At 36.0% G+C, this 22,414-nt stretch overlaps 1 protein-coding gene across 1 annotated transcript in view; it reads right to left on the minus strand.

The window, feature by feature from the left end:
• SGCZ (sarcoglycan, zeta) overlaps positions 1–22,414 on the minus strand; it is a 130,297-nt gene that overhangs the window by 67,090 nt on the left and 40,793 nt on the right. Inside the window, exon 3 of the mRNA XM_009698639.1 lies at positions 9,152–9,239. Within this exon, the coding sequence (XP_009696941.1) occupies positions 9,152–9,239 (88 nt within the window). The remainder of the gene's footprint in view (positions 1–9,151; positions 9,240–22,414) is intronic.

The following is a 22,414-nucleotide window of genomic DNA, read 5'->3' on the forward strand; positions in this document are numbered from 1 at the left end:
GATAAAGCTAAAGACAAAGAATTAGAAACATCTTTTGAAGATGTATGCTGTATCCCTGAAAACACACTTAAATGCCTCTGAATAATGCCTATTTCTTTGACTTTTGGAATCTCTCCCCTACAAAAGGAAATCACTTCTCCTGCCCTGCTCTGAACATTTGGGTAGTAGTTGTGCTGTCTGTATTGGCCAACAGCGTGTGAGTAACAACAGCAGGACAGATGGCAATGGATTAATGTTTAAACACTAACACTTCCATACCACCATGCAAACCACTAATGACCTCTTCCCACTCAAACTCTACTTCAACAATTAAATCCAACCACTGCTCATAGATCCACATTCTCTGGTATGGTATGAGGGAAAAAAAAATAATTAATATTGAGGATGAAATATTTGAGAATTGAAACAGAATATCCTTTTTCCTAGTTTTCAGTGCCAATTTTCTAGAAACAGTGGAAACATCCAGACTTGCATTTAAAATACAAAGAGGTGAAATAAAAAGCCTATAAAGCAGAAAAGTAAGCAGAGGACTGCTGTACTGCTGGTAAAATAGCTGTTGACAATTGAAATCTACTTCAGCATATGTCCAGTCTCACTACAGATGCTCTCGAGTCAAAGTTAGCACTGAGATGAAATACTGAGGCACTGAGCCGAGGTTCATACCCAGCACATCGGACACCCCTCTGCACAGGGTCACCACTGCACTGTTGCTCCTCCTCCACAATCCCTGCTTGGAAAACACTGATTCAATGTTCCCTTTCATCTTTTTCCCATCATCTCTGAAGTGATAGTGGTTATAGAACGTTAACTATTGCGCTCTCATGAGAAGAGAGGCCTGTGTCCGCTGCTTTTCTGAGGGTTATCCTTCGGGACGCCAGCACACGGCCAGTCCCTGCGTGCCTGGCTATTCCTGCCAGCATCGCCTGTCAGCAGTTGGGGCCTGAGGCTTCACTTGAAGCCTGGCTTCCAGCAGGCCGCCTGAGGAAGACCTCCTATTTGTCTCTCTTCCTCCCCTCCATGGATTTATTCTGTACTCCTTCGAAAGAATCATAGAATATCTCAATTTGGTAAGGACCCATAAGGATCATCAAGTTCAACTCCCTGATCCTCGCAGGACTACCTAAAACTAAACCATATGACTGAGAGCATGATCCAGACACTCCTTGAACTTTTATAGGCTTGGTGCTGTGACCACTTCCCTGGGGAACCATGTTCCAGTGACCGACCATTCTCTCAGTGAAGAATCTTTTCCTAAAGTCCAGTCTGAACTTCCTCTGACGCAGCTTCACACCTTTTCCACATGTAAAAGAAAAAAATGTCCAATTTCATGACAGTAGATCAATGAAAATGAAGATTTATAGTGCATATATACAAGAAAATAGGAGCAGTTGCAGAAGAAAAAAGAAAACACACTGCTCAGAGGCTGCATACACCTTGGAGGATTTCTAAAGTCCAAACTTAAGGCATACACTGACTTTGAAAAGGCATCTTTTCCTCCATGTGCTTGTCCTTTCCTAATCAGCTCCAGATTATGGAAAGAAAAACACATTGGAAAAACAGATACTAGACCTCAAAATTCCAAAAACCATAATGATGAATAAACCTAGAAAATCAGAGAGAAAACAACCTGCATGTATTTTGTCTAAGCTGCAGATATTATAGAGAGAAGTATCAGACTAGTTATAAAAGTACAAAGTATGTTTTTGTTTTTGTCTGTCAGTTATAGACAGCAAAAGGTGCTCTTCGCGTTAGATCAGCAGAACTTCAGATACAAACTAACACAAGCTGTATCTTGTATCTGAGACAGAAATAGTCTTCCTGAGCTCAGACTGAGGGAAAGAAAAAGAAAAGAAGAAAAGCTGGATCAAGACTCAAGTGTTGAAAAATTTTAGAGTCTGAAGAAGGCAGACAGAAGAAAAAAATATACTGCATGCAGAAATAAGAGGAAGAGGCCTCAAGATGCCAGCTCTGGAAGTACTGATGCACTGTTTGAATAATTTAACAAAAAGTAATTATTTTTAAGATTCAAAGAAGATTATGTATAACACACTAGTGAGGATGATAAAACTTAAAGCGAGGAATCTTATATCCACAACATAGACCTTCCTTGCCACAGTGTTTAAAATCAACAATGCACAAGCACTCTTCACCCCCGAAATAACCACGCAGAAATTGCACAGAATTTAATTATTGTCCTACGGCTGCTTGCATTTATCTTTATTCATGGGGGAATTTTTTATTCTTGACAAATGAACTGACACAATATGCTCCTGTATTTCAGGAAGGAGGTTTCAGGTTAAATAATGGCCATACCTACCAGAGAGAATTACCACTTGGTCCTAATAAGTGACAGAGAAATAGCTCACTACTCTTTGTTTTTATAGCATGGTTTTCATGTGACAATTCATAAGGCAGATGTAAGATATATTTTATACTATAGGGTATTTCAAATATTAAACAGCAATGTAGTGTTATGTCTGCACATAACATACAATAAGAGTATCATAAAGATATGAAAGATATTGCTCAAAAATTGAAAATGTACCTAAATGACTAGAAGCAATCTGAAGTACTGTGTAAAGTAGCTCTCTCTTTCAAAGAGAAAAAAATCTCGAATACACAAGTACAAAGTGGAATGCAAATGGTTCATGATACCAAGTATATTTAATAGTTTTATGAGGTAATTATGTAACTGATGTATAAAAAAGTATTATTTTTCCAATCTAATTAATGCAAGAGCTAGTCACAAGAGCCTAAGTTCACCACTGCTGAATGTCAAATGTACACACACAGATTAACACAGAGAATGATGCAACTAATTTACAAGTGAAATAGAAGTAAAAACTAGAAGAGAGTTGTTTGCAACTGTTTTTTACTAGTCCATTAACTACTACTGCCTCTTGATGCTGAATCAAAACAAGTTGAGAGGCTTTCTATTATTGGAAGGTAACTTAAACAGAGAATTGCAGGAGAAATATGGATGAATTTCAAATAAATGAAAATGTTAATTTTTAAAAGGCTACTCTGGCAGACCCATCAAAGTACTGCCAGTTTTCAGAGCTTCACATTTTCCTAATACTGCACTTCAAGACAATTAATTAATGGGAGTAGATCCTCATGATAGCTTAGCCAAAGTCACTAAGAGTATATCTGAATATATTTTATATGAGCTCATATTACAAAACCTGTTACAGCACAGATGGTTTATAAAAAGACTTTTCCAGGGACTAGACAGAAACAGAAATGAGGCAACGTCACATTGCACTGTAAATCATGAGAAGGGATGAGACTCAGATTCCAGCTGGACATTTCAACTGTTATGAGCACCATGGCTCGCTTTCTGACTGTCTCTTGGCTCATCTCACGTGTTTTGCCAGGAGGAGACGTAAAGCCATATGGCCTCTCAGGCATCGCTCCATCGTACCTTCTGATTCCTGAAGCTGAAAGAGATCCTTTAACTCTGCAGTTAAGTACCAGGTAGCTAACCTGTACTAAAAAAGGGCAAGTTATCTCACATTTACCTCCATTTAAAAGATCTGACAATGGATTTGTACCACAGACTAGCAGACAAGCTGTATTTCCACCTCCTGATAAATTGTTTATATTGGAAAAAAAAAAGTGTTTAGCTGGCTATAAAACTTTGGTAAGAAACATTACACTGTAAAATTTGTATACTCAGAATGTATAACATTTTGCTGTATAAGTTATCTAAATATTCTCTGAATTGACAAGTAACTGACTTAAAACAAGGGAAAACATTAGAAAACAGAGTAATGGCATTTAAGGTGCAAAAAAAATCTGAAAATATGTAAGAGATGTAAGTAATTTAGCACAGAAAGTAATGGCATTTAAGGTGCAAAAAAAAATCTGAAAAAATGTAAGAGATGTAAGTAATTTAGCACAGAAATTACAGATTCTGTGTTTATATTTTCGGATTAGAAAGGAAGAGGGAGTGAACTAACTGTAAGTTAAAAACCTTTGCTAAAAATGAGAAGAGCCTGATTAATGATCAAATGCCCCAAGAGAAGATTTTAAGCTATTATATACTCAGTCTGAAGTTCAATACGAATTCCTCCTGTTTGTAGATCACTGCAAAAGCTGGACTACTAATTCATCTAGGTATGGTAGAAGTGATTTCCTGCATTTCTGATTTCCACACTTCAAAGTGGTTTTAAGGACCAAATTTTTTTTTTTTTTCAGTCTGTATTTTAGTTAAGGAATACAAATTCAGAGAATGCTGAGAAATGGTTAACTCATTTATCTGACTTTGTTTTTGCAACATGTCTTTTTAACAACGTTCATAATCCTACTGCACCACAGTGGTTACAAGAGCAATTGCTTTAATATAAAAATTACACTAGAGGAATGTTTAATGTATTTTAGATTTTTGAAATTTCACTGTAGTTTTTGGACTACAGGTAGGTAAACGTCCCTGTAAGGGAAAGCAGAAGAGCTTTATTTTACGTCTTCCTGACAATGAAGTTCTGATCCATATTTGCCCAGTTGAAGCATTGAAGCAGCTAATGAGGGATCGTAAAACAACATCAGCCCTGCTCTCCCCAGCACCCTACTATCTAAGATACAAGAACAACCACACAGGTAAGAGAGGAGTTAGCCCTTTTGTTCCCTTTTCGTATTGCGAGGAAAGGGTATCTGTGTATCACTGCTCTGAAACTACCCTCTTCCTGCAACACTTAGGAGAAAAGATCTTACCTTTGAGGCTACTATATATGCAAATAAGAATAAAAAATATGGAAACATTTCTCATCTATTGTTACTTAAGCATGTAAGTACTTCCATTGCCTTAACAGATACTTAGTTCAAGTTCATAATAATCTTAAATAAGTCAATGTCTGACAATAGATATCAAAGAGTTAGAGCAATGTGTGCACATGTATTATTACAAGTTCTGCCACAGGTAATTCTAAAAGCAATCACTTGATCACTTCCGAATTGAAGGGGTAGCAGGATGTGTTACCTGGTAGGGTATCGGTAGATATAGGCACAGGCAATTGGCACATGTGAGAATGATGAAGGGGACTATTTCCACTCCCATAAGGTTACATACCTGCAGTTTCTAATGTCCAATGGGTTTTGCACAATACCGCATGTACTCTTGGTGGAATACAGCAAGTAAGCAAGCACATTTTTAAGGAAAAAAATCTTGAATACACAATACAAATTTTGTGGTAAATGGATGGAAACTGTCATCAAGTTTGACAAGTTATTTGAATAGCTATATCTTTTAGTACTGTTATCAGTCTTTACCAGTGCTGTAATTGAAAATTATACATCTGCCTGCTATTTTCAAAAAGTAATTGCAAAACTGTGATATAACTTTCATTGGTATTCAAATAATTTCATGGTATTCAAATAAATTCGTAATTTCAATTTCATGGCTTTAGAGATCTCAGTGAGCAGAGCTACAGGTTCAGGAGCTCTCTAAAGCTGCAACTTGCACAGCTCTGGACCTCTATGAGAGTTATGATTCTGTCTTAAAGGGCCCAAAGCTTAGCAAAAATGAAGTGCACATTTTTGCGCATTTGAGATATCCCCAGGTATCTATGAATGGAAAAGGGTCGAGCAATAGCAGAAATACCTGTCAGAAGCAATCACTGCAGCAAGAAAAAAAAAAATTTAAAAAACCCAAACCTCATGAAAAAACAACAAAGTTGGCAAAGTAATAATCAAATCTGAAGATGAAGTTATGGTAAGTGCACATGTGGGTTTCAAATGTCTCCTTTCAGCCATATTTAATTTTGACCCCTTTAGCACTTGTCAGCTTAATGTCCTCCACTGAAAAACAGGTAGAGATATACATGATCCGTGCAGACAGCACAGAGACAACAGACTTCTCGTTTGAGGTGAGCAACTATTGTGCATTTCTAAGACTGGCAGAAAAGAAGTAGATCTTTTTCCATATAGCTTTAAACTATGCAAACATTGACTAAACACAGAGAAAAGGTTGTGTCAGGGTAATTCACTAGAATGCATAATGCAAAGGGTATTGCTAAGTAAGGGCTGGGAGGTCAGAGATGTGATTACTTGTCCTTATCCAGCTTAGATGCAAAAAATCAATGGATGGTCATCTTTACACCTTTATTCTGTAGACACACTTCACGTCGGCGCTACATCTGCACTGTTGGTCTTAAAATGGCATGTCTAAAAACTGAAGGCTGTGGAGTCCTTTTGGAGATCCAGACACAAACTTGGCAGTTTCCTGACCATATGTCATGAATAGACAGGAGCACAAACCAACATTTCTAGCTCAGTTGGTATAGATCCCAACAGAAAGCATTGCTACACCTGTGACTTTCTCTCCATACAGTTTTCAGTGTCAGTATAAATAAATTGTACTGTAATAATGGATGCACCCTTGGTATTGTAAGACCTGGAGCCATGACTTGACTTTACAGCATTCAAACATGCAGCCACCAATCTTCCATGGTCACTCACAGAACTGAATACCTGTTACCGAGAGTTTCACTGAAGTTTTTCCATCTCCCTGGGTGATCATATAGCCTTCTTCCTCCCAGCCCCACCCTCACTTCTTTACCAAAATCTATCTTCCAGCTACAGTTTTAATTAGATGCTCTTAAGGCTGTCTTAGTCTTGCATGGCCCAATTCCAAATATCACAGAAAGAATTTTTAATTGTCCTAAATTTGACATGATCAGCAATTTGAACGTCAAAGACAAGAGACCAGCCTATTTATTGCCTTATAACAACACTCATGTCCTATGAAATACAGATAAAATGCCAATGATATCACATGTATAGGAAGTGCATTATCATACACCTGAATGCACGGGCACTATTCTTTTCAGAATGCTCCTGCCATGCATATGAACATGTAGTCTTTTTTAAAAATTATTATTATTCAACTCGGTAATGAAATTAACAGATAAGAACATTTCAAAGTTTTTAACTAGATAATTTTTTCCCAAGGCATAATAATTTACTTTTTATATAATTTAAAAATATTTCTCCTCACTGCTTCCTCCACTGTTTATTTTCATCCTTTTCACTGGGCAGACACACACAGAGCTGCTTCAGCATGCAGCACCACTGAAGGGACAAAGAGCACTTCTGAAGAAGGCAGGGACTTTCCAGATCATATTTAAAGTTAATAGGAAAAACAAACGTTCTGATGCTAGCAAACCTGGTATAGAAAAGTCCCCTCCCCTCCTTTCAGCAGATGTTTCCACGTTTTTACCTAGGCAAAAATTTAAAAAAAAATTGTTTTTCTCCACTCTACCTTACACAATAAACATTTTTAGAAGGGAGAGCAGGAATAATACATTTTGAATTTTAGGTGCTGTCAATTTCTTTGATTTGCAGTAGTAGAATATTCAGGATTTTACTGATTGTATGGTAGTTATGAGTGTGTCTACAAAGTAAGAAATATTAAATAAGAAAATAAGGAATATTTTAATATGCATTCAATACTGTATGAGGAATTTATAAAAAATAAAGAAGCAGATTTTCATATTAATATAAGAAAGAATAAAGGCCATATAGCCATTATGAAAAAGAAAAGGAAGATAAAGAATAAGAAATAATGTAAATACAACATTGCAATTTAGCAAACTTCCACTCTCCAGACATGCTGCACCAGCTGCACAAGAAGCTTACAGGTGTTCACTCTAATGATAGTAACATAAGAACAAGGTTTTTTTCAGGCCTTTATGCTTTTAGAATATTAACCTCTAGTGTGATGCCTTTAAGTAGGTCAGTCTCAATACACTCACATATATTCTCAGTGCTGGATTCACTTAGCAGGAACGGTGTCAGCAATCAAAATATCATATCTATTTCAGCCAATGTGAATGTTTGCCACGGGCAACTCACCTTTTAGCAATTACCAGCTGAAGTGGAAGGTTTCTATAATACAGCTACTAGATGAAACAGAACAGTGTTCCATAAACACACTGGGCAAGTACAATATGGCTAGAACAGGTGTTAGCTTAATTTTCGTCATCTGTATCTGCTAGCAAGCCTGGTTACCTTTGCACACTCATTTGATGTGGTCATTCAGGGAAATCAGCGCAGATGGTGTCACTCTGCATGCACTTGCCAAAGATTTTTTACAACTTGAAGCCACTAGCCACGAGTCTAGATTACAACTAGAGTTTAACTTAAAACTATTTGTGAGCATAACCTCGGCACATGAGGAAAAAGAGTGGAGAAAACACGGCTTAATCCAGAAGTAAATTGAAAAAAATGAAAAGATGTGGAGTCTAAGAGGTGTCTCCTCAAATTTATGTCTACATCTTAGTATCTTACACATATATTTTTGTATGTTTTTCATCCCATTCCCAGTCAATATATATTGTTTTCCAACAGATCTAGTGCATTACTCTGCCTTGAATTTTTTGGCCAATATTCTTAAAAAGCAGTGAACATCTTCAGTACTGTTCTAGTACTGAAAATATAAAAAAATATTACTTCATATTTGCTAACACAGTAAGTACGATTTGTGTTAAAAACGCAGTAACATGGTAAACTTAATAAAAGCAGGGAAAAATACCTGAAAAGTGGAACAGGTAGGTAGAGGGTTTTTTATTTCCATTTCATTTGGAACTTTGATCTGCTATATTTTATACTTTCCAAAACATCTGACACCATTTTAATGAATGATTGGCAGTATGATCACGTTCCATTTAAACTTTGTAGTGGCTAGGAAAGCATTTGAATTTTTGTTTTGTTCTGGTTTTTTACATTCTGTTACTCCAACTGTTTTCAATGTACGCTGATACAAATATATTGCAAGAGTGATGGGGACAAATCAATTCCCACTGAAGTAATGGAAGACTGACAGAACTTGTAAGAAAATGATGGCTATTTTCCCACTGAAATTGTTGTTGAAACATGTTTTGCTGAGGTTTTTTTGAGTTTGTTTTGTTACAGCTATCTCAAAAATAATCATTTTTCATTAAGCTGTTTTAAACATTTTGAGGCATTTCTACTTTCTCTGCCTTCGGATAACGCTGAATCATGCTCTTATGACCCGTTGTATGCATTGTTTTTTGTTTGAGTATGGCAATAAGATATTTTTCCTGACTATTCAGCAATATTTTATCTTCAATGATAATGAAACCTACTCATAAAGCTAAACTGATACATATAACAGTCAATAAAGAACACTCACCTACTGTCAGTTGTCCAGTTAACTGTCCCATGTGATTTCTTGCATTCACTGTTACATTTCTGTCAGACTGTAAGACCAGTGGGCTATCCTGGGAAACATGTATAAGACAATAAATGAGAGAACAAAAAATTGAGGTAGAATTAAGTTAGAACTAAATATAAACATGCATGCTGAGAGGGGAGTTGTGTCAAATATAATATCCTTTTCAATGATTTCATAAAGTATTTTACAAGCCAAATTTTTGTATAAAAGAATAACAAGAATACTATTTTAAGTTTAAAACCTTTGTGCATAGAATCCCTGCTTTAGATTTGAACTTAATTTTTATAAATTGGGCTTTATTTCCTGAGGATATTACAAACTTACAAATTCAAAAAGATTTAATGCAAACCTGTTTTGTTAACATTTTCCATACGTTGCTAACATACCCTTTCCTAACTACCTAACCAACACTATACTACATTATTCTATTAATCTGCACAACCTATAGTATTTGGATTGCATTTACTAAAACCTTACAAACACAGCCATCAGCCATGCATTACTTTGAAGGTAAAAGGTATCATTAGATGTGGCGCTTCGAGACATGGTTTAGTGGGTTTAGCGAGCATGGCAGTGTTGGGTATACGGTTGGACTTGATGATCTTTGAAGTCTCTTCCAACCATAACGATTCTATGATTCTATGATTATTCTCAATAAGCAAAGAGCACTAGAAGGTGAGGTCACATAACAGACAACCCTGATCCACCGCCAATAGCGGCTGACAGGTACTATTAGTGATCAAGCTGATGTAGCACGGTAACAAACACTGTATGATATTAAGTACAGTCTTAACATTTTTGGAGTCAGTTTGCAGCATGACTGCATTGCTATCAGCATCCTATTAGGTTTAAGCTTTTGAGGAATGTTCACATATATATGTGCAGGCATATCCTGTGTCCAAAGCCAGCCTAATGAATCTCAGAAATTAAGACAGAATTGAGTTTTGCTTCTTGAAGAACAAGGAGCCAGGTCCACTCCTCCAGGGGAAGGACAGATGCACAAGAAAGGGGAAGAGCTTCAACAGAGAGCCAAGAGAAACTCAGCCTTAAGAAAAAATTGACCTTACTGATCATGCTCCCATCGGAGGGGGGTGAGTGCATGAGAGGAGGGAAAATTAGGATGGTGGTGGCTGCTGCTGCAGAAAGGCAATTTCCTCCCTGGAATCACCTGATACCACACTGTTTTTCTGCTGAGCCTTGCAGTGACATCATGGGTACATTAATGCTTCTGGCAGTTTGCTAGCACTTACCTAGGCTTAGGTAAGTTTATCCAACACCAGTAAGACACCGGACAGAAACAGATGGGGAACTGCCTTAGGCAGAATTAACTAAAGTTTAGGAAAATATTTATGAAAATTATTATATACTCATTTTATTCTTAGATTCTTCCCTGGGCATCCATTGTTGGTCATTCCTGGTTTGAGAATATTAGGTTAGATAGACTTCTTGTGTGAGTGTCTGTATGTCACTTAATATATTGGATCTTATTCTTGAAAGTTTTTTAAGAGAAGGAAAGGAGTTAAGGAGCCATATATAAAGATTTATTTTTACCTGAATGATGCATTATGTTTGCACTTAAATTTTCTATACCTTACAATCCTTTCCTTTGAATTCAGGGCTTTCCTCTGCCAGAAACACTCTTCCCAGTTGTTTTCACTATGGTTATTAACTTTAAATGATACTCAGTTCCCTGGGAAGTCTGAAATTATTGAGAGTTAATTTCTCAGAGTTCAGGTGTGTTTCATCTCTCACTGGACCATGCCATGACCTCTCTAATATCCTGCCAATTATCTCTGCATCACAGAATCTGGCAGATGAAAGTTGTTTGGCTTGTCCATCTTTCTAGACAAAAAGCTATAATTATCAGTGAGACACTGTGTTCAATGTGACTGGTTTGAGCTAAACATGTGATGTAATCAAGGGAGCTTCTGGCAACAAAAGCAGCTGCCAAGGACCTTTTTCTCAACACTTGATTTGATTTCCACTTTCCTTATGGTCCTTTGAAGATCATTAGTTCAGGCAACTGCTGCTCTGGGAAAGGAGGTTGACCTGATAGACAGATGCATCAGCCAAGTATATTTTTAAGGAGTCCTTTTCACTTTTGCTTAGTCAGTATTTGGAGAAGAGTCTTCTCAGTTAGAATAATCTCAGCCTGAGCAAGGAGGGTACTGCCATGTATATTTTTGCCTGCTCAGCTAAGGATTTGGTAACTTACATTTCCAAACACTGTTCATAGTCTGATCTGAAGGTTTCTTTCCTTTCACCTTAGGAAAATACTTAACACGATTCTTAGGCTAAATCTGCCTCTCAGGTTTCTTATGCTTAGGCTCTAATTGTAAATGAAGACCTTGGGTACCAAATTCTCAAGTACAGGATAATGAAAGATTAGGTGAGCCAAGCCTTCTTTCTTCTTCTTTCCTTGTCTTATTTAAAAGATAAAAAGAGGGATGAAGAAGTTGAGAACTTAAATCTATATTCCTTAGTTCCTGGATGTCAAATATAGAGCTGCAAGCTTAAATTCTGGACCAAAGAAAACCTGGTGGCAAAACTCCTATCAATTTACGCAGTCCAGCATTTTATCTACACTGTTTACCTGCACTTTTATTTTCCACAGGAAGAGCCTAAAGACAGAGGTTCAAGGCATTCAAAGGTAGTCTACTGAGAGGAGCTAGCAATTCAGAGAAGACTTAGCTGAAATCAGTGGAATTATAGATCTGTAAAATGCGTATAAAATGAGATGAGTGTCAGTCATATGACTACAAATATATCTACAGCATAAAAGTGTTGGATAATTTTCTCTCTGGATCACCAGATCAGCTACTCTTTTGATGTGAACTTCAGCCTGCAATTTAACGACTTGATAAACCACAAAATACTTTGCATTCAGAAGGGAGATAGAAGTAAGTTATCACACTGTTTTCCTGTAAATTGGAAATTAAAAAAAAGTTTTGATGAATATATAAACACAAAGAATAGAAGAAAAAAACCCTGGATGATTAAGCTCGCCAAATACTGTGCAAGTACCGGGAAGTAAAGAAGATTTGTTCTGAAGTCAGACAAGCCTAGGAACAGGCAGAGTTACTTTCTTGATATAATTTTCTAGGCTTATGTACCCGACAGCTGATAAAGTATAAAAAAACCCTAGACTGGTACATTAGTAAATATTTTTTTTTATATTTACTTAATGAAAAACGCTTTAGGTTATATCTGACAAAAAACCACACATAAAAAAAGGGGCAAAGATCTATTACTTCTGTTGCTGACATTATACAGCTGTATATCAGATCGTCCATTTAGAGGTGAACATAAAGAACATTTTCCCTTACATGTAATAAAGCAATGTAGTGCTATTTTTCCCTTACACTTAATAAAGTAATGTAGTGCTATTTTTCCCTTAAATGTGATAAAGTAATGTAATGCTATAAAATGAGATCCATGTATTTCTGTAGCTCAGTGTTATGAATATCAGGAACGGACATGCTCCATATTTAAATGTAATCATATACATGCAGTGTAAAAGTTATCATGAACACCTCCAAGGAATGTCCTTGAAGTTCTTCATCACCTAATATTATTTCTTGACACTGAGTTAATTTGAATGCATGAGGAAAAGAAATAAAAAGGCAGGTCTCTTTTGCCCATCCCAAGCTTTCTACCCCTGGAAAAGGCCATGCCACACTTGCAGCCCCAGAGTTTAGAAGCTATTCTTGCTGCCTGAACTTGTGGTATGGAACGCTTGAACAGGGAGTTTCCTGAGGTCCAGGAAACTTAGACCACTTTCAGATTACCAGTACTATTTGGTCTTGGAGCAAAGTAGTCCCTAAAATCCAATACTACAATCTGAAATCTATGTTATGAACTCATCCTCCATAAAGAGCACATGCAAAAAATTTGCAACTTGAGAGGCGACCTTTTTCCTCTCCCTTTCTCTCATAGAAATTCAGATCTTGCTCTCTTGTTTCTTCATTTTGCATAGTATACATACAACCATGGCTTCTTTCCCACTCCTTATAATTCTAACTTGAACTGCAAAAATGTGTGATGAATTAAGCATAGCAATTAGTGTGCTATATAAATTTGCTCTGAGATTACCTGTATTTGTTAAGCATTTACAGGAACAGTTTCACGTACACTGCAAAGCCAGCGAAAAATCTTTAAGTTGAAAAAGTCATATTGTTCATGTGATTTTTTTTTAAGTATTCATGGACACCAATGGCAGCCAGTTCTTAGTGGACAGTTGCTTTCCTAAAGCTATACTGCCCATTTACAGGACAATGAAAAGCTTGCTTTGCAAACACATGAAAAACCAAAGAATTTCAGATAGTGAGATTATGTCAGTTTTATTTTTTCTGGAAATTGTTTCTGAACTCATTATCTTAATAGGGAACATTTTTCAGCTATGCAAAATAGAATACTGAATCTCATGTCTTGAAAAGGTCTATTTTTTTTTAAGCTAAACCTTTTAAAAGAAAACATCTGAAGGCAAAAGATTTTATTTGGGGAATGCAACTTTCTGTAGTTTTCCCCATCCTTAATAAATCACATGTATCAGAGTATGAACTTTTCACCTCAAATATAAATTCTCCTGATTTAAATTCTGTACTGAGGTATAATCCTTTGTATCTGATGTATGACACATTGACACAGAAATGTCTTTGATGTTGCTAATTCACTAACAGTTTCTTAAAAAAAAACAAGTGTAATAGGCTATATATACACCTTCTCATTAACAGAACAGTTGAACTTTCTATTTCTGCACTGCTATGTAAATGTGGTCTTCAGAAAAGAGGTAGAAAGTGATTTGTGATGCCATTTCAAGAATTATACTGTAGATAACAAAAAACAACATAGTAAGAACATTCTTACAGTTACATAGAGCTTTTATATAATAACAATATGCTAATAACTAAAATATTGTAGTGGGATGCTCTCAGGGCCATGAGGGCACCACCAGCCCTTACTAGCCCTGCCCAAGCTCCCTGGGGCCTTCTCCACCCCTGGGGGGCCTATTTCAGTCCAGCCCCCTTTGAATCCCCCCCAGCAGGGTTGTCCTGCTCAGCTCCCCCCACCCCTTAGGAAGCAGTCAGCCCTCGCTGCTCCCTGACAGATATAAGGACCTCAAGAACCAGCTGATGCTCATGATACTGTACGAGATGACTCCTGTTACAAGCCCCGAAATGTTACAACTTCAAGATTTTCAGTAGCGTATTAAAGGCAAACCAAATGAACATGATGTTACTATAGACACTTCTTATCTGAAACAGGCTTGCAACTGGGATTCATAAAGGGAAAAAATAAATAAATGAATTTAGGGGTTATTTTATAAAAAGCTTTCTTGAATCTGAATCCAGTTACAAATACAATGGAAATTTTTGGGGAAAAAAAAAGGTTGGGTTTGGTAATTTTTTTTGGAGTAAGGATCACAGTGCAGTACTAATAAATATCAACTTTTATTTTTAGAATTAGATGAGCAGGTTACTGTAAGTATATGACCAATAGATTGCTTTATAAAGTCACTTCATTAAAAAATATTCTGCATGAGCAATCCTAGCAAAACTCCCATTTTTTTACAGATGGTTCAATTATTTTTAACATATTTTGGACAAATTTCATGCCTTTTGTACACCAACTTGAATAGGCAATCCCAGCTGATTAGGTCAGTTTTGAAGAGTATTTCCAAAATGCACCCTTTAAATTAGAAACAGTTTAAATGGAGCAATTCAACTCCAGTTAGTTTAATCCAACATTAGTTTACTCTAGGTAAGACAGCACACTGTATAATCAAATATAATCTCAGACTTACATTCAGAATGCAGTTAAATTATGACACCACCACCCACTTTGACACTCTTCGGAATAGTAGCAATATGTATACCACAGCTTACAGTGCAAGCATTAGCTCTCTCATGATTTGACTCCTGTGCTTGGGCAAGCACACCTCTCCAGGTTTCTGGACCTCCACACCATGTCATATAGACGCAAAAAGTAACGCAATAAGTAGGTAGGACTCTGGATCTGCCAAGTCTATCTGTTGGCAGTTTGTGAGAGGATGTAAGGTTGTATACTACTTTCTTATTTGAGCCCATCCCCAGCATGGGCAGCTAATATAGTTATGGCAGTTCATTTCCTTACAAGGCTCTTTTAACCAGCCTTGATAAACCAGCAACTCAGAATGACCATTGTATTTCCAAGGTACTTTTGCATTAAAAAAACTTAAAAAAAATCAGTATTAGACTTTGGTTTGCTGAGAAACTCACCATGGCATTCCCCATACCCAACCACACAGTGACTGTGCTTTGCAAAACTTTAACAAATACAGTGAATGTGTTTCCCCACTGCTGCATAACACCACAGTTTGTCTGCTGCCTTAGGGGCTCATACTGCGGGCTGACAGTGAACAAGTCGATCAACTGTGTCTGGTCAATGACCCAGACAGAAGCACCAAGGATGCATGAGTTAGTTGACCACACCATAGCAACAAAATGGGAACTGAAAGAAATAGAAAATACTCAGTCCTCTGGTCAGTCCAGCACCCCAAGGGAGTCTAAGAGCAACTGAGTAGTTTTGCAATAACTACATGGACAACTGCAGCTTAGGCAAATGAGGGATAACAAGCGTGAACACTGCCTTGGAGGAATTAAGTGCAAAAAGTTTGGAAGGAGAATATGAAGGACACAGTGTCAGTCAAGAAGGGTAGAAAGCAGAGCAAAGAAGCTGTGAGGGAATGCAACGAGCTTTCCTTAGCTGTTTACTCATTGTCCAGAACCAGAACATCAGCATGTTTCTTAGCAACCTTCCTTGCAAATGGGGAGGTAATAATGGTGGTGGAAGAAAAAGCTCCAGGGACTTCAAAAACCACACATCCGTAAGGCTAGGAGTCTCAGAGCCAAATTTTCTATCATTAACTTTATTATTAGCACTAAACAAACATGAAGGAACTTGAATAAGAATATATTTAGAAAAAACAGACCTACAAATGCCAGCGATTGCTGAGCTCTTGAGTACTTAAAAAGATTGAAGTCTCTGTTAAAACTGTTGGAAGCTTGTACGAGCTTGGGACTGTCAAAATAGAAATCAAAGAAAAACAGTCTCCATCAGAATATTCCCAAGATGCTCTTTCCATTAATATTTCCAATATTCTTATTTACCAATATTTACCAATACTGAGTATTTCCAAGAATATTCTCAAGAATATCTCCAAGAATCTCCCCAAGGTGTCAGGTCAGTAGGGTCCCCAACATAAAGATGTACTTCAAATAGGGAGAAGTGAATAATTTATTGTCCAAGCTACTCCTGGACAATTCCAAGATAAGAAGAGTTAATATAAGTATTGATCCAATTAAATTAGATACCTTACCTATTTTCCATATTCCTGCATTCCCAAAATAAAGTTTCACATTAGATTTTAGTGTTCTTTGTTCCTGCCCAGTTGTCCTCTCTAACCTGAGAGTCAGAATTCAGTCCCTAATAATTACACTGAGATTCCAGAAGCTGACTGCAAAATCACAATAAACATCTTTGAACTTTTGCTTTAAGAAAACATTCCAGATATCTTAAAAGTTTGACCAAATGTTATTGAAAATGGTCTGAAAAAATTTCAGTCCTGAGTTTTGCACATTAGGGAGGTTTGGAAAAGTTTTCAAGTAAACTATTAAGTCAATGCATTTCATTTGTCCATGACAAGAGTGATTTACATATAATGATCATCAAATGCAAGCAGAAAAAAATAATTAATCAACTTTTTTATATAACACACTCATAAAATGAGTAGCAGATTTGACTTTATGTCAAAACTGATTTGGTAAAAATATTCCAACTATTGATGTAGAGCCACATTTTCAGTGAGACACAAACTCTATTTTTCCAAATCAAGGAGGGAAATATACTTCACTTAATTGACTTACCAAAGAAATGCAAAATTGTAGAAGACAGGTAAACAAAGCTCAAGCAAATAGTTTGGAAAAAAAAACCAACAAACAACACCCTAGCTGATACTGAAAGAAGTATCATACTTGAGGTTGTTGAAAAGGTTCCAAGCAACATACTTTCTAGAAACCTCTTGTTCATCAAAGGATGTTATCTCATTTCTCAGCCTCTGCTCTGTTTCCATGTCAGCCTTCTTATATGCTAAAGGCAATCATAGATACCATCCAGCTTCAGGACACAGCAAATCTGAACCCAACCATGGTTATATGTACCAAAGTTATATAGGTGTAGCCAATGAGAATCATACACAGCACTCCGGAGAGCCACATGAACTGGTAAAGCTGCACAGTGATCATGGCTATAACCTCCAGATAGAAATAACGTCCTTGTTTTACTTTCTCATGTAATGCACCATGAAATTTTTATTACAGCACAATTCAGTCATGCATAGGAAAACTTATTGATAAAGCAGAAACAGATACTTAAATAGCAGACAAAAGATGTGACTTTTCTGGAATTGATTTAAACAACAAACAAAATTTCAAATGGACTTTATATCTAAACATCCCAACTAAAAATAAAACAACACTGCAAATGTACTTGGAGGAAGCTTGTTAAACGCCCAAAGCTCACTCCTTAGTCATTAAGCTTGTGACACAGCAAGTAAAATTGTATATTACTGAGCTGCAAAGCCCCTAGAAAACTTTAATTAGGACAAATGTAGAAAGCCAATGCAAGTCTTAAAATCTGAAGCCAAAACATTAAGGGTGGAATCACTGTACTTCACTCCTTTCAAACAATCATTTCTTGTGGTGCAGGTATATCAGTTATTGAATGGATTTTTGCCATTAAAGTTAAGCCCAACAGTAATCTAACAGTCCATTATGCTATTTCAAATCTTGGAAAGCAGTTTTTCAGTTCCTGTTTGTGTGCAGGTGTCAAGCATGATATACCATTACAGTGAAGCAAGACCGTGTTTCTCAGGCCTTTTTAACTTAAAGTGCTAAAACTTACAATATAGCAGCAATTAACTCCAGGAAGAGGTTGAAGACATTACAGGAAAATCTATACAAATCAAAGTATATTCACACATTTAAAAGTAATTTCCCACCATTCCCTGTTGGGAAGCATTTCTCTATAGAATTTGAATTGCATTTATTTCAGACTCACTAGCTGAGAGAAGAAAAAAAAAAAACCAACATGCTGTAGTCAGTGATCTGATAATCTAGCTATATGTAAATCTTTTACCAGATTCCTAGTTCCTGAGATGTCTATGACAGAGAAAAGTGTGTCATCCCCTGTTCACTTGATGTGTATCAGGAAATATATATCAGTTTTACATGTTGACAAATGAAAAAATGATAAAATGAAAAAATAGCCAAAATCAACTTATTCCATTATGTTTACATAATCCTATGGAAAATCTGACATAAAAGTTCTGAAAAATGTGAACTCTCCAGCATATCAATAGGTTCTAGATTCCGCTTTTGTGGTGCCTTGCAGACATCCAGCAAAGGACTATATGGAAATAATATTTCCATCACCAGTTTTTATTACACTATGATTTCTATGACAGATCTTTTCAAATTCTAAAGCTGAAGAAGGATAAATTCTAAAGGAAAGTTAAGGTACAAAACAGAATTTCAGAAATACATAAACTGTAGCAGAAATCTGGAAGGAATAGTATAGCTCAGACAAAGCAGCAAAGAAAGACTTGTCAATAATAAAAAATATTAAAAAGTCTATTTAATACATATTAAAATCAATGTTAAAGAAAACTATAAGACAAAAGCAAGGCAAGACTAGTGATTAATTTTAAACATGTCTAGTTAGAAGGTTTATTTTAGGTGAATATTCAACTTACCCTTTTATAGAAAGTTAAGGTGGTGACAACCTATATGATTAAACAATACTAGTATTAGCAGCAGCTTCAATAGCAAAAGTCAGAAATGGTTATCTGTATTTTTTGTTTCTTCATGTAGCTATCTTAGTTTCCACAATGCTGATATCTCCTGATAAGCCTTCCTTCAAGAAGAATCACTCACTGCTGGATCCTAATTACCTTGGCAACGTTTTCTGCATTGCTAGTTCTCTCTGCTATTCCTATATTAAATAACCAGAAGCACACACATCTCAAATGAACTCTGAAACACCCTACTGAAAAGAAGGGATATTATTATTGTTACTTTACTGAGCCTTCCCCTACATGTACCCATTGCTTATTATACCAATTGTTAGATGCTTTCAGCCTTCATTATTGCACTTGCTTGATGCAAGGACAATCAATTCAATGGATATTTAGCATGAGGTATAATGAGGCTTTGATCAAGGCATCAAAAAGAATAAGAATGGCAATTACAGGAATTACAGATAATTCACTGATCTTTAGTAATGTCTATTAAGAAAAGTATACTTTAAATTTTCAGAAAACATCTTGATCATGATAGCCCAGGGCTGAGGACTTCAACATTTATGGCAAAGGTCTCAGCATGTATTTTATCAGCTGCTAAGCATAGGAATTCAGTCCAAAAATGTCTTTGCAGCATTTCTGTCATGAAAGTAACATCTGTGACGTTACTGAGAAAACTCACTTTTGGCTGTCTAGCTAAGAGAGTAGATAACTTCCCACATACTCTGGCTTTAATAGAGCAGAAGGAGTTCATTTTTAAACTATTCTGTTTTAATTATGGAACCACGACTTGCACCTTTCCACACTCCCCACAGTCAGCCCCAGTCTTCCTTTCTGGACGAAAAGTATTTGGGTCCAAGAAGCCTCCTATCTTTTCCTAAGAAAGGATCTCTCTCATTATTTCTTATTCTTTTCTCTTCTTGGTCATTAAGCTTCCCTAGATGATATTGCACCTGTAAAACCTTTTCTTCCTCCTCCCTTCTCTACTACACACCATTCCTGATTCTATGATCAGGGCTGTTCTGAATATCCCAGGGGAAACAACATCTGCTGGAAACTTTTCTTCCCATCTGAGGGAGGAGAGTGTGGTTATCTCATATTGAGAGACAATAATAAAATCTTCTATTAACAAACATTGCTCACATAAAAAGGAATTAAGATGCCTTACACATATTTGGTTGGTACAGTCTCCTCAATTTTTGAATAGGTATGCAAACAACTAGTAAGACAGACAGGATATTCTTTGCTTTCCAGTTCTCTAGGCAGAACCACTACAAGATATTCATCTGAATTATTATTCTTTAATAAAGTATATATCTTTTATCATGATAAGCTATGAAGAAGCAATTAAAAAAACATTATCTTGAACATAAGTAAAATAGAGTATTGCAAAATTAAAAAAAAAAAACACATCCCCTACACACCATGCATTCACCTTTAATTCTGACATACCAACAGCTCAAAAGTGACCTTGAAAAGTATTACCTCAGGTTTTGCTGTTGTACGTTCTTTAACCTTGCAAAACATTTAACAAGAAGCTTTGCCATTAGTATGACACAAACTTGGCCAATATCTGAGCTCAGAATTTGTTTCACGTCTCCTCTAAAACCTGTCATCCCTGGAAAGGAGATATTCATGCCCACCTTTATTGTAGGACATGACTTGGTGGTTCAATAAATTGCCTTTCTGTTAGAAAATTTGCTTCAGTACTTGCCAATCACACACTAAAACAAGTCACCAGCTCTATTCTGAAGGTCAAAATTGAGGAAATCAAATTCTGTAGAGAGGATTATGGTTCAGGGAAAGACACAGCCACATGCGCCTTCAGGGAAGCATATTATTTTCCAGTGGGAATAGTACTAGTGTCAACTTTGCAATTGTAGATAATTGCCACTTTTTAATAACACAGATCTTTTCCAAAGGATATAATTAACAATTTGTCTTTCTTTTCTTCTCTCTGGCTATTCAGAATTTATTTCTGTTTCAGTAACTGGCTAACTTTTCCACACCAAACACTTTTCCACTGCAGATATTAAAATATTGAAGAAAACTTGCCCCCACTGACAGAGACTACAACAAATACAGTTCTGTGACTTTGCAGTTTTTCATAGATGACATTTAGATTAAAACAGCGTGAGAAATGTCACAGACCTGGATCACTTGCGCAACCTGGAGAATTAATCAGTAAAGTTCTAAAGACTGAATTTCTTTTAAATTCAAGATCATAGAGCAAAATGGGAAATTTAAAATGATCGTATTTCCTTAGCAACAGTGTTAAACTGCCAGAAAGATATAATTCAGGCTTGCATTAGTATCTGAGTACTTCTCATATTTCTGCATAAGGAAAACAATGCACATGGCATACCAAAAATTAAGAATTCTTTCTGCATTTTTTTTTTCATTACTGGCATGATAGTGGTTTTAATAGTTTATGTTGTGTTTCTGGCAACCAGTCAAGCTCTCCTAACTGTAAAGGGATGATCAAACAGTTCCAGGTAATCCTGTTTTGGAATATTACAGTAATTGTCAGTACAAACCATTATACTTAAATGTCCATTATAATCTTATTAATATTATTCTATAATCTTATTAAAATATCTGTAAAATATTTCCAGTGCACCTTAGTTATTTTCAGTGAAACCTTAGACTCTAAATTTGCACATGCCCCATGTTTATCCTAAAGATCAGTGAAAAAACTTTTAAGCTCTGACTTTTGAACAAAGGTAATTAACAAAATTTAGACTTGGTTCGTGCTTCTCACAGAATACTTCCTCTAAAGACTTTGGTTTAAAACTGTCAAAGTGTTTGCATATATGAAAATTATGCCAAAGTTGTCCAAATGTACTCTAAAAGTTGTATATATATAAAATTGTAATAAATTAAAGTATTTAACAGTGAATTTTTTCACAAAATTCTTCAGGACCCTAATAACTTCTTTCTTCCTTGAATCTTGTCAGCCCTTCCAGGATTCTGGAGCTTTATGCTCATTAAAAACAAACGTGACTGAACATTCTATCCTTAAATTTAATCCTACAGCTGAAATAAAATCAAGAAAATTTGTCATAAGAACTTAGCTGATATTAAACTAAGCAAAGGTATTGTTCAGTCTACTAATTCAGGTTTCAATAAATATTAAAATTAATAAAATTCCTACTCTTAATATTGTAATTAAATTAATTTAGGTAATTAAAATAATTTACTAGTTTGTCATATATTCAGTTTTAAATTTTAAGCTGCTTTTAACACTAAAAATAAAAAAAACACCCAAAAAAACCCCAATAAAAATTCTATCAGCTGATCTACATTCTCAGAGTTAATTACAACAAGCCTCCTCAGACAAAATCTTTCCTCTCAGTAACAGACTTTCATAGAATATTTGGTGTAGG

This window comes from Cariama cristata, unplaced genomic scaffold (genome assembly GCF_000690535.1).
Source record: "Cariama cristata isolate BGI_N322 unplaced genomic scaffold, ASM69053v1 scaffold5084, whole genome shotgun sequence".
In the NCBI taxonomy this organism is placed as follows: domain Eukaryota; kingdom Metazoa; phylum Chordata; class Aves; order Cariamiformes; family Cariamidae; genus Cariama; species Cariama cristata.